This window comes from Sphaeramia orbicularis, unplaced genomic scaffold (genome assembly GCF_902148855.1).
Source record: "Sphaeramia orbicularis unplaced genomic scaffold, fSphaOr1.1, whole genome shotgun sequence".
NCBI classification, from domain to species: Eukaryota; Metazoa; Chordata; class Actinopteri; order Kurtiformes; family Apogonidae; genus Sphaeramia; species Sphaeramia orbicularis.
In genome coordinates this window covers 9833-25965 of record NW_021941682.1, presented here as the reverse complement: position 1 = coordinate 25965, position 16133 = coordinate 9833, and the positions used below count along the sequence as shown (strand labels likewise).

Below are 16133 nucleotides of genomic sequence, written 5' to 3'. Positions count from 1 at the left end.
ACTTCTGTTACCGTTAACTGTTAGTAATTTTATCTTCATTCATTCATTTTCTGAACCTGCTTTATCCTCACTAGGGTCACGGGGGTCTCTTGGAGCCTATCCCAGCTACAGAGGGGCGAAGGCGGGGTACACCCTGGACATTTCACCAGTTCATCACAGGGCTGAACATATAGAAACAAACAATCACTCTCACATTCACACCTACAGGCAATTTTTTTTTTTTTTTAACCATCTGTTTATTGTTTTTTGTTTTTGTTTTTTTTTTACATAAAAAAAAAAAAAAAAGAACATAGTTCCGACATATGAAACATAAGTCCATCACAGACAAACAACAAGCGGAACAAATCCCCCCCTCCCCTGGCACACGTCCCCTCAAACCACAGGAAAGATAAAAATAAACAAATAAATAAACAGTAAATAAAATACAAAATAGAAGTACAAAATTTCCACTTTAAATATTACAGGAAAAAAAAAAAAAAAGTACATCAAGATACTCAGTCAAGAGAAACATGACAGATTGCACTGTTCACATAGGTCAGAAAAGGAGTCCATGTCTTTTCAAAAGTGTTGGAGGCTCCAGCTAATGTCAAACAAATTTTTTCCAGTTTGAGAAAATAAAGTACTTCCTTGTTCCATTTTGAGAAGGTTGGAGGAGATGAGGATTTCCACTTTAACAGTATAAGCCTCCTGGCCAATAAAGATGTAAATGCAATCATGTCTTTGTTAGCAGAGGTAAATTTAAACGGAGCAGGTGCAACACCAAACAAAACAGTAAAAACATTAGGAACAATTTTCTTTCCTGTTACCGTTGACAAAACATCAAAAGTTTCCGACCAGAATTTATTTAAAGATGAGCAACCGCAGAACATATGAGTATAATCTGCTGTAGCCTGTTGACATCTATCACATAAAGGAGACACTGTACCATAGATTTTTGCCAGCCGAGCTTTGGTGTAATGAGCACGATGCAAAATCCTGCATTGAGTGAACCCATGTTTAGCACAAACTGATGACCTGTGCACCCTTCTTAGGATCTTGTCCCACATACCATCTGAAATCGTCTCTCCCAAATCTACCTCCCAAATATTTTTAAGGGCACTAAAGGAGCCTGATTGAAGATTATGAATTTTAGAATGGATGACAGAAATTGCTCCTTTCAGAGACGACAGAGGCTCCAAAAAGATATCTAAATCTGAATCATTAGGAAGGGCAGGAAAACCTGGGAACAAAGTACGAACAAAATTTCGAGCTTGGAGATATCTAAAAAAAATGATCATTTGGGAGTGAAAACTTTTCAACTAGTTGTTGGAAAGAAGCAAAAACAGAGTTTATATATAGATCCTTTAATGATTTTATACCCAAACCAGCCCAAATCAAAAAGGTACTATCCATTAAAGATGGAAGAAACATAGGATTGGCTGCTAGTGGAGCTCTAAAAGAAAAGGCTTGTAGGCCAAAATAGCGTCTGAACTGGACCCAGATTTTAAGACTGGAGGCCACAATCACATTTCCAGTAAATTTGGAGTGAGACCTACAGGCAATTTTGATTAATCGATTAACCTATCAGTGCATGTCTTTGGATGGTGGGAGGAAGCCGGAGTACCCAGAGAGAACCCACGCGGACACGGGGAGAACATGCAAACTCCACACAGAAAGGTCCCACCCCCCATCGACTGGTGTTGGAATCGAACCCAGGACCTTCTGTCTGTGAGGCACGAGTGCTAACCACTGCACCACCGTGTCGCCGTAATTTTACCTTGTTTTATTTATTTTACAGTATTAAACTTTAAATTAACAGTTTAATCTCATAAATAGAACAGACATATTTGTGAAATTATGATACATTAGCAAATGTATTTTAACTGTATTTTTCTGTGAAAAAAGAAAAAAATTCTTTAAAAAAATGGAAATTTTATGGTTATTCACAGTGACATTTTTTTCATGTTATTTTACATTTGACATGTAAAATCAGTCTATTTTTGTCATTTCATTGATATTTTCCTGTATCTGAAAAATACAGGAAAAATCTGTAAAATAAATAAATAAATAAACAGTGAAAATTCTGTTAAATTACAGATGTTTTTACAGTGTGGTTCCATTCAGGGCTAAATGCATGTTCCAGTGGAACTTGACCTTGGAGGATCAGAGGACTGGACCTGTTTGATGCTGCTCACTAACTAGTTCTTCTCTAACCTTTTCCCTTCACATACAAAAAGGAGGATTTCCATGTTCTCTGTCCACTGGGCTGGAGTGCGTAATAGGGCTGTCATCTGCACATCAGAGCTGCACAACCACCATCCCTCAGTCATGACTGCGCAGCTGTCACAGACATGACTGCGCAGCCATCACAGACATGACCATGACTGCGCAGCCGTCACAGACATGACTGCGCAGCCGTCACAGACATGACCATGACTGCGCAGCCGTCACAGACATGACTGCGCAGCCGTCACAGACATGACCATGACTGCGCAGCCGTCACAGACATGACTGCACAGCCGTCACAGACATGACCATGACTGCGCAGCCGTCAAAGACATGACTGCGCAGCCGTCACAGACATGACCATGACTGCGCAGCCGTCACAGACATGACTGCGCAGCCGTCACAGACATGACCATGACTGCGCAGCCGTCACAGACATGACTGCGCAGCCATCACAGACATGACTGCGCAGACGTCACAGTCATGACTGCGTAGCCATCATAGTCATGACTTCCCTTACCACTGGAACTGTTGGTCCTCAGGTCCAAACTGCAGCTGTTACCCCCATCCTGAAAAAACCCGGTCTAGATCCCAACACTTTCCATAAGCTCCGCCCCATCTCTAACTGACCTTTCATTTACAAAACTGTTGAAATAATCGTCACCACTCCACTCCACACATGTACTGACTAACAGCCTCTAAGAGCCTTTCAGTCTGGATTCTGCCCCCCCACCCCCATCACAGCACAGATCAGAATCTAACAATCACCAATGACCCCCTCCTTACAGCTGACTCCTGTTCATTATCCATTCTTATCCTCCTGGACCTGAGTGCAGCCTTCAACACTATCTACCCCCCCATCCTCCTCAGTAGACTCTGTTCCATTGGCATCACCCCCCCACACACACACACACCTCCGCTGGTTTCATTCATACCTGTCAGGCCGCAGTAGGGATGAAACCATATGAAATTTCATATCACAGTTATTGTGACCAAAATTATCACAGTTATCATTATTATCGTGGTATTGTTGAAATTGTGCTGAAAATGTTCAAAAAGTACTGATACACACACTGAAAGAATTTAACGAAGTTGTATCCATCCATCCATTATCCACCGCTTATCCAGGGCCAGGTCGCGGGGGTAACAGTCTAAGCAGGGATGCCCAGACCTCCCTCTCCCCAGATTCCTCCTCCAGCTCTTCCGGGGGGACCCCGAGGCGTTCCCAGGCCAGCCCAGAGACATAGTCTCTCCAACGTGTCCTCCCCAGGGAGACGTCCAGGAGGCATCCGAAACAGATGTCTGATCCACCTCAGCTGGCCCCCCTCGATGTGGAGAAGCAGCAGCTCTACTCCGAGCTCCTCCCTGATGACTGAGCTCCTCGCCCTATCCCTAAGGGTGCGCCCAGCCACCCTGTGGAGGAAACTCATTTGGACCGCTTGTATCCGGGATCTTGTCCTTTTGGTCCTGACCCAAAGCTCATGACCATAGGTGAGGGTAGGAACGTAGACTGACCGGTAAATCGAGAGCTTCGCCTCTCGGTTCGGCTCCTTCTTCACCACGACAGACCGGTACAGCGACTGCATCACTGCAGACGCTGCAACGATCCGTCTGTCAATCTGACGCTCCATCCTTCCCTCACTGTGAACAAGACCCCAGATACTTAAACTCCTCCACTTGGGGCAAAGACTCCCCACCGACCCGGAGAGGGCAGACCACCTTTTTCCAGTCGAGAATCATGGCCTCGGATTTGGAGGTGCTGATCCTCATCCCACTCGCTTCACACTCGGCTGCAAACCGCCCCAGGGCACGCTGAAGGTCCGGGCTCGATGAGACCAACAGGACAACGTCATTTGCAAAAAGCAGAGATGAAATCCTGTGGTCCCCAAACCGGACCCCCTCCGGCCCCTGGCTGCACCTAGAAATTCTGTCCATAAAAATGATGAACAGAACCGGTGACAAAGGGCAGCCCTGCCGGAGCCCCACATGCACCTGGAACAGGTCTGACTTACTGCCGGCAATGTGAACCAGGCTCCTGCTTCGGTCATACAAGGACCGGACTGCCCTTAGCAAAGGGCCCCGGACCCCATACTCCCAAAGCACCCCCCACAGGATACCACGAGGGACATGGTTGAACGCCTTCTCCAAATCCACAAAACACATGTGGACCGGTTGGGCGAACTCCCATGAACCCTTGAGCACCCGATGGAGAGTATAGAGCTGGTCCAGCGTTCCACGACCGGGACGAAAACTGCATTGTTCCTCCTGGATCCGAGGTTCAACTATCAGTTGGATCCTCCTCTCCAGTACCCTGGAATAGACTTTCCCCGGGAGGCTGAGGAGTGTGATCCCTCTGTGGTTGGAGCACATCCTCCGGTCCCCCTTCTTAAAAAGGGGGACCACCACCCCGGTCTGCCAGTCCAGAGGCACTGTCCCCGACTGCCACGTGATGTTACAGAGACGTGTCAACCAAGACAGTCCTGCAGATCCAGAGACTTAAGGTACTCAGGGTGAATCTCATCCACCCCCCGGTGCTCTGCCACAGAGGAGTTTGCCAACCATCTCGGTGACTTCGGCTTGGATGATGAACGAGTCCACCTCTGAGACCTCAGCCTCTGCTTCCTCCATGGAAGACGTGGCAGTGGGATTGAGGAGATCCTCGAAGTATTCCTTCCACCGTCCGACAACATCCCCAGTCGAGGTCAGCAGCTCCCCACTTCCACTGGAAACAGTGTTGGCGGTGCACTGCTTTACCTCCTGAGGTGTCGGAAGGTTTGCCAGAATTTCCTCAAGGCTGACCGATAGTCCTCCTCCATGGTCTCCCCAAACTCAACCCAGACCCGAGTTTTTGCCTCCACAACTGCTTGGGCTGCGGCGCGCTTGGCCCGCCGGTACCCATCAGCTGCCTCGGGAGTCCCACAAGCCAACAAGGCTCGATAAGACTCCTTCTTCAGCTTGACGGCATCCCTTACTTCCGGGGTCCACCACCGGGTTCGGGGATTGCTGTCACGACAGGCACTGGAGACCTTGCGACCACAGCTCCGAGCAGCCGCTTCAACAATGGAGGTGGAGAACATGGTCCACTCGGACTTAATGTCCCCAGCCTCCCCCGGGATCTGGGAGAAGCTCTCCCGGAGGTGGGAGTTGAAGACCGCGCTGACGTCAGGCTCTGCCAGATGTTCCCAGCAGACCCTCACAACACGTTTGGGCATGCCGAGTCGGTCCGGCTTCCTCCTTCGCCAGCGGATCCAACTCACTACCAGGTGGTGATCAGTTGACAGCTCTGCCCCTCTCTTCACCCAAGTGTCCAAAACACGCGGACAGAGGTCTGATGACACGACCACGAAGTCGATCATCGACCTCCGGCCAAGGGTGTCCCGGTACCAAGTGCACTTATGGACACCCCTGTGTTCGAACATGGTGTTTGTTATGGACAAACTGTGACTAGCACAGAAGTCCAATAACAGAACACCACTCGGGTTCAGATCAGGGAGGCTGTTGTATTCAAAATAATAATAATAATAATAATAATAATAATAATAATAAAATAATAGTCCCAGTGTCCCTTCTGTGTCAGAAACATTCAAATATTAACCCTTAGTGGTCTGAGTCTATTTTGTCGGTTTTTCAGTCCTTTTGATTTTGCCTTTATATACTATATAAACAAATGTTTACTATACCCATGTTTGGGATCTGTTTTTTCAGCACAACTTCATCTATATCATCTGTCTATTATTTTTCACTTTAACCTACTATAAAAACATAAAAGAACAGAAAACACAAAAAATATAAAATCTGTGGTTGGGTCAGGGTTAGGGTCTGCAGCCTGTGGTTGTTTCCTTCCAGCACCAAAAGAACCAGATTTGATCCCAGACACATTTCCACCTGTTAAACCTAAACCTGGTTGACTTGGGTTTTGTCCAGACTAAAGTCAGTCTTTAGACTTTATTTAAGCTAACGCTGTCTTTAGCCTTTATTGAAGCTAACACTGTGTTTAGCCTTTATTTAAGCTAACACTGTGTTTAGCCTTTATTTAAGATGACACTGTGTTTAGCCTTTATTGAAGCTAACACTGTCTTTAGCCTTTATTGAAGCTAACACTGTCTTTAGCCTTGATTGAAGCTAACACTGTCTTCAGCCTTGATTGAAGCTAACACTGTCTTTAGCCTTGATTGAAGCTAACACTGTCTTCAGCCTTGATTGAAGCTAACACTGTCTTCAGCCTTGATTGAAGCTAACACTGTCTTTAGCCTTGATTGAAGCTAACACTGTCTTTAGCCTTGATTGAAGCTAACACTGTCTTTAGCCTTTATTGAAGCTAACACTGTCTTTAGCCTTGATTGAAGCCAACACTGTCTTTAGCCTTGATTGAAGCTAACACTGTCTTCAGCCTTGATTGAAGCTAACACTGTCTTCAGCCTTGATTGAAGCTAACAGTCTTCAGCCTTGATTGAAGCTAACACTGTCTTCAGCCTTGATTGAAGCTAACACTGTCTTCAGCCTTGATTGAAGCTAACACTGTCTTTAGCCTTGATTGAAGCTAACACTGTCTTTAGCCTTTATTGAAGCTAACACTGTCTTTAGCCTTGATTGAAGCTAACACTGTCTTTAGCCTTTATTTAAACTAACACTGTCTTCAGCCTTGATTGAAGCTAACACTGTCTTTAGCCTTTATTTAAACTAACACTGTCTTTAGCCTTGATTGAAGCTAACACTGACTGTGGGACTGACCATTACACTGTAGGCTGCTACAATTCTTCTCATTCTTCTTCTTTTTTTTTTTTTTTCTTTTTTTTTTACCAAATGGCTGCCACTTGTACCAAACCAGGCTCGGTCTGTTAACTGTCAGTATTCCACATGTATGTAGATATACACATATAAATCCACAGGTTAGTGGGTGTAAACAGTGTCGCAGGTTTGGTCTGAACCTACACACACACACACACACACACACACAGACATGCGCACACACACATGCGCACATTCATCAGGCTTTTCCTCTAATTTCACATTGACACTCTGCTGCTCATGCGCTTCAAATGCATATACAGTATATGTGTTTTGTTCTTACCGTTGTTGTTGTTGTTGTTGTCGGGGGTTGGTCGGTTGGTTGGCTCGCGGAGAACGGACGGACAGCTCCCGGTGCTGAAACGGTCCTCCGGCAGCTGGGCGGTAACGGACTCACTGATTGGATGACGGAGCACACATTCTACTCATCTATTGGCTGCTCGGAGTGTCAGTCAGGCGGATCTGTCAGACCTTGGGTTGTGGAGCTAAATGCAAATCCTAAATTTCACATTCATTGCACCAAGTTTGCACACCAACGTCCAAACATTATTGTTTTTAAAGCCCTTTTTTCCAGTTATTTAGATAATTTAAAAAATACTGTGTCAAGTGTATAACCTTATTTAATTTGTATAATTTCTATTTATACCTCGAGCATTTTTTTTAATGTTTTTACTTACATGTGTTTCTATATATTTGAAATGTAAAATATTTGGTGAATTGTGAAATGTTCTATACTTTTTTGATGTATACTATTATGTATATATACTGTTCAATTGTTCACTGTTCAAATAAAAAAAAAAAAAAAAACCTAAATGCAAATCCCTGTGGAGTTCAGACTTTCCTCATATAAATATGCATCTGTCGTGGCTTCATCCCTTTCACCGTTTCATCTCCAGTCAAATCAGACCCACTCACGTGTAGACGTTCCATCTTTTCTACTGCTGCAGGTTCTTCCTCTGCACTTTCACTGACGTCCATTCAAACTGTCCCTTCTGTCCAAATGACAAACCAGCTGCAGTTCTGCACTCACAGTACACCTGAGCCTCCTCTGACCTGAGACCGAGAGTTTAAAGCAAACACACAAACATGTGAAGATCAGCTGGACAGAAAACACAACTGCATGGGAATGTCTGAGGAAAACTGGAATGTTCTGGTAAACCTGGAATGTTCAAGGAAACCTGGAATGTTCTAGGAAACCTAGAATGTTCTGGTAAACCTGGAATGTTCTTCATTGTTTTTGTTTTCAACTTATATTGAAAATATTTGGGTATAGAAAACATAAATTTTGAACAAACAAACATCAAGGTGTCAAAAAGAAAAAGCATTTTAACAAATGAATTTAAGAAAAAAAAATGCACAGATTTAAAGACACAAAGTAGAATAGACTAATAATAGTATATAAAGAAAGAAATACATCAGAAAGTTCAGTTTCTTTTAAAGAATTCTTTACAAATGGCCAAAGTTCTAGTAATTTTTTTGTTAAAGATAAATTCTAAAGATTTAATATACTTTTCAAATTCCATCAGGAAGATTTTAAAATTTGGGGTGTGTTTTTTTTTGTTGTTGTTGTTGTTGATTTATTTTTGTGAATATGAAATTTTCCAAATAAAATGATCAAATTTACAACCAATTCTAAATTACAAATGTCATGTTCAAAATATGTAATCACATTTAGAGATGTTATACTTACTTTTTCATTAGTTTTAGATATATTTTTCAATTTTAGAGCCGAAGTTAGAAGTGCTCAGACAGAAAGAATAAGTGTAGTGTAGTTTCAGGACAAGAGCGACAAGTTACACATCTGTTCTACCTCAGAAAATGGAGACAAAAGAGCTGTAGAGGGAATATACGTTATGTCAAATCTGTAGATGTATAATTCTAATTTTGTTTGTAATACAGTATTTATATGGTCATGTCCATGCTTTCACACTGTTCTGCATGAATCTGATCCAACTGATGGTAAATATCAGATCCAGATGGTTCAGTTCTACAGAACCACAACAACAACATGTGAAAGAATTCAACCTGTTCTATTAAACATGAAGAGAACCAACAGAACCACAGACCTGGACCTGGTCCTGCTGGACTAGGAAGGAAACCTGGACCTGGTACTGATGGACTCAGAACAGCTGGTCCACACAGTACCGTTTATGGACTCTAGGGGGACCCAGATCCAGGTTGGACCACAGCTGGTCCACACAGTACCCTTTATGGACTCTAGGGGGACCCACCACCAGAAGGTCCATGGCGTTGGTTTAATTACAATAAATTTTTAATCAAAAACAGATACAAATACATGATGGTTTGTGAGTACTGCCATGAACCCAAACAGACCCAGAGGTACTAATGAGGAAACACAAATAATCTGTGTTTAAACTGTTTAAGGGTTTTATGACCATGAATTAGAACAGAAAAGAACAGAACAGGGGTACTCTGCTGTAAAAAGTCTATTTCCGGGGGTACTCCGCTGTAAATAAAAAAAAGTCTATTTCAGGGGTAGTACACTGTAAAAAGTTGGAGAACCACTGAACTACAACAGTTACACAATCTACTACTACAAACTGCAGCTACTATATGTGTAATAATCAGTTTACATTCAGTCATTTCTCTTCTGTGTAGATTTATCTGCACTTTAGTGTTTTCTAGTTTTAAAGGTGTGTTTTAATGTTTTCACTGTTGATCCTGTGGAATTTAGTTGCATTCATTCTACTGATGTTGAATGACTTTACAGAATGTGTCAATTCAGATGCAGCTGTTGGTTTATTCACAGCCTACTTTCTGTCCTCATATCAGACCAATGTTATCGGTAACGAAAACTAACGAAATGACCAAAACTAGAATTGAAAAAAAAAATTTTCGTTAACTGAAATAAATAAAAACTATAGTTAAAAGAAAAAAAAATACTGAAACTGTATTGTGTGCTTACAAAACTAAAACGGATACAAATCATGGATAAAATTCCCTTCGTTTTTGTCTGTCAATGTCGGACTGATAGGAAATGGATTTCTTTGTCTCTCTCAGTTTTCTGTGCTGTCTCCATACGACACTTTTTGCTCCGTCACTTGTGTTCACTGTGGTTTCCAGTCGTCTTCTGGTCCCCACTCTACCTGGAAACATGGAGACTAAAGCAGCAGAGTCCTGTCTGGGATTGATTTGAATAGGAGCACAGAGAAGAAGAGACAACTGAACTACAACTGAACTAAAAGTAAGCATTTAGAAAAAAAAAACTAATAAAAACTATCAAACCTGCTCTAAAAATGAATTAAAACTGAATTAGTTTGGAGTTTTTTTTTCTCTATTAGACCCTTGCATCAGACCTCTGCAGAACACACCTGAACCAGGTCTATTTCAAAGCAGATATTTAGACCAACTTTAAATAGATCAATAAAGGTGCTGGAGACTTTTGAGACCAACTTTTCATCGAATCCGTCCATCCTCAGTATCATGAATCTCTAAGGCTGTCATTACTCACCTGAATCTCTTGCATTATAGTGAACTTCAAAGTGCCATCCACCAAAAAAAACACAAACCTGTTTACATTCTGAGCTGGAAGGGAACTCGGGCATCTGAGGAATTTTTTTTGTTGCGACGCGCATTCTGGGAAACTGAGGTTTGCACAGCCTCAACCTCCCTGCAGCGGCAGCGCGAACCTCCGTTATGCATCGTAATGTAAGAGATTCAGGTGAGCAATCAGACAGACTCACAGATTCAGGATACTGAGGATATGACTGAGGTTTGACCGATTTGATGGAAAAATTGGTCACGAAAGTCTCCAGCACCTTTAAGAACTCACACAAAACATTTATTCAATCAATATACAAAAAAATTTTATTACGAAAGAAAATTTTCTCTACAAGACCCCACATTAAAAATGGCTGCAAACATTTGTAATCCAACTACAGATAAATCCTGGTAGTAAAATGACAGCAAAGAAACCGCACCACTAACAGGACACAGAAGCAGTGCTCTGGGAACCAAAGGTACTTAAAACTGGACTGGTGTGCTTTGGTTCTGGGTCCATTCGAGTCCACTGGAACAATCAGACTGTCTTCAGACACAACCCAGGGTCACACTGCCTTCAGACACAACCCAGGGTCCAACTGGGACTAAACCAACGGGACCAAAGCACACATTTGTTTGTTTTTTTGTTGTTTTTTTTTTTTTTTTAAAGAAGAAAACCAGGGGGGCTAAGTGACAAAGTAAAAACTAAATCCCTGAATGTGAATTTGACAGAGGTCTGGATCCTAGTGAGCAGACCACAGGGACAGCAGGCTATACTGTTGGAATCATCCACACAAACACATTTAGCTCAACAATGCATTGCAAACTTCACATCTTTAACATAGAAATCACTTTAGTCGTCGTCCTCCTCTTCCTCCTCATCTTCATCCTCGTCGTCTTCGTCTTCTTCCTCGTCATCATCATCGTCGTCATCGGCTGGTTCTGCCTTCTTGAAGGGCCTGCCCGGTCCACCTTTCTTGCCAGCGTCACTCTTTCCTGAGCCTCCTTTGGCTTTGTAGGCAGCCACTTCCTGAAAGGACCAAACACACACAATGCTCTAAGTCACAGGTGTCAGACATGCGGCCCTGGGGCCAAATCCGGTCCGCCAAAGGGTCCAGTCCGGCCTCTGGGATGAATTTGTGAAATGTGAAAATTACACTAAGATATGAACAATCCTTTTAGTTCAGGTTCCACATTCAGACCAATTCAGTCTCAAGTGTACAGGACCAGTCAAATACTATCATAATATAAATAATGATAACTCCAAATGTTCCTCTTTGTAAATGTAAATATTTTAATGCATTTACACTAAAACAAAGTATAATTTTGCAAAAAATGAGAAGAACCTGACTAAATATGAACAACCTGAAATGTGTCAAGAGAAGTACATAACAATATTCCGTTTGTTACTGTTTTGTGTATTTGTAGATCCACTGTGATCTGTAAGTTATAAAGTACATGTGGAAATGATAAACTGAAGCAGAATAGTGTTAAAATTACACTTATTTTTTCAGTTTATTCATGTTATTCACATCTTTTGAAAGGACAGTTTGTAGATGTAAACCTTTTCTTAGTGTAAATTTACTTTCACACACCTGTCCAGGACACGGCACACCGTTTCCACAGGACACTTACGTACCTTGTCATATTTTTCCTTCAGTTTGGCAGCCTTGGCCTCATAGGGGCCTTTGTCTTTGGAACTTGTCGCTGCCCATTTCTCACCCAGCTTCTTGGCAGTGTCTCCGATGGAGATTCCAGGGTACTCCTCCTTGATCTTGGGACGAAAATCGGAGCAGAATACAAAGAAAGCCGAGCTGAGAAAGAACAGAAAAAGGAAGTCATTTTTGTGCCGACAACCGCACTGAAGCCTTGAAAGTAGCAGTGGGTCCAGACTTACGGTGGTCTCTTAGGAGCATTTGGGTCCTTCTTTTTCTTGCCTTTGACACCTTTTGGGGGGACGTATGATTTCATCTCTCTCTCATACCGAATTTTGTCATTCTTGGCCATGTCCTCAAACTTCACCTTCTCCTTGGGTGACATGGTCTGAGAGAGAAAAAAAAAACCAAAAACCACACACATAAAAAATAAATAAGTATCTCAATAAACCTTGAACCTCTATTGCACAGGTGTCAAACATGTGGCCTGTCAAAGGGTCCAATCTGACCCGTGGGATGAATTAGTGAAATGGAAACATTACACTGAAGATACGAACAATCAGATGTTGAAATCCTTTTAATTCAGGTTCCACATACAGACCAATATGATATGAAGTGGGTTGAACCAGCAAAACATTGTACAATACCCTAAAAATTATGAAAAATTATTGTCTTTGTTTTAGTGTAAAAAAGTAAAATTACACAAAAATGTTTACATTTAGAAACTATCACTAACTAAACTGAGGCATAATACTATTAAAACTACTTATTTTTTCTTAAATAATTTCAGGTTCTGCATATTATTGGGTGCAAATATTTTCATAGAGTAATTAGCGTTTTTTCACTGTTCTCATGGGACTGGTCTTGCCCCCTGCAGATCATATTGGGCTGAATGTGGAACCTGAACAAACAGGAGTTTGACAGACCTGCTCTATTGGAAACTCTGCAACACTTTCACAAGTTTCACAGTGTTAACAAAGTCTATTAAAGGAATAAAGGCTTTGAAGTGTTGGGCCATTTGGTTAACAGATGTTTTGATTAGCCAATAGGAAATGCCATGGTTCATGTATTTTATACATACACAGGGTTCCTACAAGTTAAACTTTAGACTTTTCAAACTACTTAGAACAGAATTTTATGCCCATTTCAGAGCCATACTGGCAAAACTTTGTGACTCTCAGAATTTAGGAAAATGTGTTTATCTACTCCAGCACATTTCTCACCAGGGGCTGCAGAGTTAGAGATAACTGGTTCCTAATTTCAGTGTACACTCTCGGGTTGAATGGGTGGAACGGAGTTGAGTAATGCTACTGTCTTTGCAGTTTGGACATTTAAAAGACACATTTAACCTCCTCAGACCCAGCTATGGGTTTTCTGCCCACATTTATGGACAAGAGTTTCACAACTTTATACACACAAAAAAAAAAAAAAAAAAAAAAAAAAAAGAAAACAAGACTGTCCACCACAAAGGGCATTCCACAAAAAAATTTAAAAACTGCATCTGAAAACACTGTTGCATCATGATGTTTCCGATATTGGCACTTATTTAATAATTATAATAATAATTTTAAAAAAAAAGCTTGTACTTTGCTGACATTTCCTGGGTCTTAGGAGGTGAAACCCAACACAGACAACAGGTTTATGGAAACAACTAAAGACCCACCAGATGACATTTAAAACCTTTGAAAGACTTTAAGTATAAAATATATACTATAAATATTACTGTTTGTTTTTTTTATAATATTCTATTTCACAAATGTGTATTTGTGCTTGTATGTACAATAACTTTTTTTTTTTTTTTAAATGTTTTAGCTGTGTTTATGTTTTGTATCTGTCTTTTTTGTCATATCTTTACCTTTTTCTAACTCCTTTTATGACTCAGGGAAACGTACAAGAATTCCAATGTACCTATACCGTTATGTATCTGTGCAAATGGCAAATAAAGTCTATTCTATTCACAATAGTGAGCTAATGGGAGCAGAAACTGAACAGACGTACTTTCCATCTCTCGGAGCATTTCTTGGAAAACTCTGCGAAGTTGACGCTGGCCCCTGGGTTTTTCTTCTTGTGCTCCTCACGGCAGGTCTGTACAAAGAAGGCGTAGGAGGAGGTTTTGCCCCTGGGCTTATTCGGGTCCTTGGTCATGGTTGGATTTATCTGGAACAGAAACAAACCATCAGGTTTGAACAGAGTCTGGAGAACAAAGTTTAGACAGACTGAGCACTTGGATAAAAAAAAAATTAAAGAAGGTTCTGGACTCACAAAAACTGATTTAATTCAAGCCTAGCCACAAAGACATAAGTTTAGCAGTGGGTTAAGAGCATTGTGGTCCAAATAGGCCAAGCTGCCGCCCCAGGCTGTTTCAGGCTCTAATCGGATTTCTGCGTCTCTGGGACAAAAAGACAAGACTCCATTTTGTATCTTCCCGCCTAAACTCAACTGCGCCAAAAACTTGTTCAACGAACTGTGGACTAAAGTGTGTGTGTGTGTGTGTGTGCGTAGATGTGTGACACACTTTGTGGTGGACACACTTTCGGTACCGAACAGGCCCGGTTCTGAACAGTGGATGTGTTCTCCGGTACTCAAAGTTAAACCGGGCAAGCGCTTCCGTTAAGCTACCAGGCTAAGCTAGCAGGCTAAGCTAGTGATCCAAATGGCGTTTCAACTGCATGTTGCGTTTCACACCGAACAGCGCAACAACCCTCTGAAAACACACACACTTTCCCCCCAGTTGAGCTCAGATGGACCCAACTGGACCATCCGGGATCAACTGGACCGACCACCGCCTCCTGCTCACATTAAACTGGACTTTGGGACAAACTGGGACCGAAAAGCCGAAAGAGTCCGCGTTCAGCCGCACTTCTGGAAATACGCACAATTACACACAAAAGCCGACCGGCGTAAGTGGTCTAAGCAGTAATAGAGTAACACATTAGTGAGCCATTACTTTCTGAATTGAGTAAATAAAAAAAAAAAAAAACAAAGAAAGCGGCGCAGTCTTACCTGTTCCGAGCAGGACAAACTTGTAAACGAGTGAAGGAGGAAAAAGCGCAACTGTTTTGTCACGGTCTGCGCAGCCTCACTAGCTTGACTACAAACACTTCCACAACTCCTCCCCCGCTGACCGCGGATTGGTTACATGTCAGTATTTACTTTTGAATGCGGAGCACAACGGGAAACGTCCTCTTATGATTGGACAAGCTATGTGACGAAAAGGCGCCAAGTTTGGTTGCGTTGTCTGCAAGCTGATTGGTTGAAGTGGACTTTTAAACACAGGGCGGGAAAACTCCTTTGTTTGAGTCTGAGTCCAAATCTGAGCTGTTTGTTTGTGGACTGTTTACTGTTTATTTATGCATTCTGTTTACTGTTTATTTATGTACTGTTTACTATTTATTTATGCACTGTTTACTTATGCATTCTGTTTACTGTTTATTTATGCACTGTTTACTGTTTATTTATGTACTGTTTACTGTTTATTTATGCACTGTTTACTGTTTATTTATGCATTCTGTTTACTGTTTATTTATGTACTGTTTACTGTTTATTTATGCACTGTTTACTGTTTATTTATGCACTGTTTACTGTTTATTTATTCTCTGTTTACTGTGTCTGTTATAGTTTATTTATTCACTGTTTACTGTTTATTTATTCTGTTTACTGTATCTGTTATAGTTTATTTATTCACTGTTTACTGTTTATTTATTCTGTTTACTGTATCTGTTATAGTTTATTTATTCTGTTTACTGTGTCTGTTATAGTTTATTTATTCTGTTTACTGTGTCTGTTATAGTTTATTTATTCACTGTTTACTGTGTCTGTTATAGTTTATTTATTCACTGTTTACTGTTTATTTATTCTGTTTACTGTGTCTGTTATAGTTTATTTATTCAGTTTACTGTGTCTGTTATAGTTTATTTATTCTTTTTACTGTGTCTGTTATAGTTTATTTATTCTGTTTACTGTGTCTGTTATAGTTTATTTATT

General features: G+C 41.5%; 2 protein-coding genes across 2 annotated transcripts in view; both read right to left on the bottom strand.

Annotated features, from left to right (window-relative positions):
* Positions 1–7357, bottom strand: part of wdr17 (WD repeat domain 17) — a gene marked incomplete at its 3' end in the record, with an annotated part of 78229 nt that extends 70872 nt beyond the window's left edge. The window contains exon 1 of the mRNA XM_030130676.1: positions 7287–7357. The remainder of the gene's footprint in view (positions 1–7286) is intronic.
* Positions 7358–10803: 3446 nt separating this feature from the next.
* Positions 10804–15280, bottom strand: LOC115416799 (high mobility group protein B2-like). The gene is made up of 5 exons (XM_030130677.1): positions 15153–15280; positions 14148–14306; positions 12392–12537; positions 12134–12308; positions 10804–11524 (listed from the first exon to the last, which is right to left on the bottom strand). The coding sequence occupies exons 2-5, from the start codon at positions 14292–14294 to the stop codon at positions 11348–11350; spliced, it is 645 nt and encodes a 214-aa protein (XP_029986537.1). The 5' UTR covers positions 14295–14306; positions 15153–15280; the 3' UTR covers positions 10804–11347.
* Positions 15281–16133: the final 853 nt, after the last annotated feature.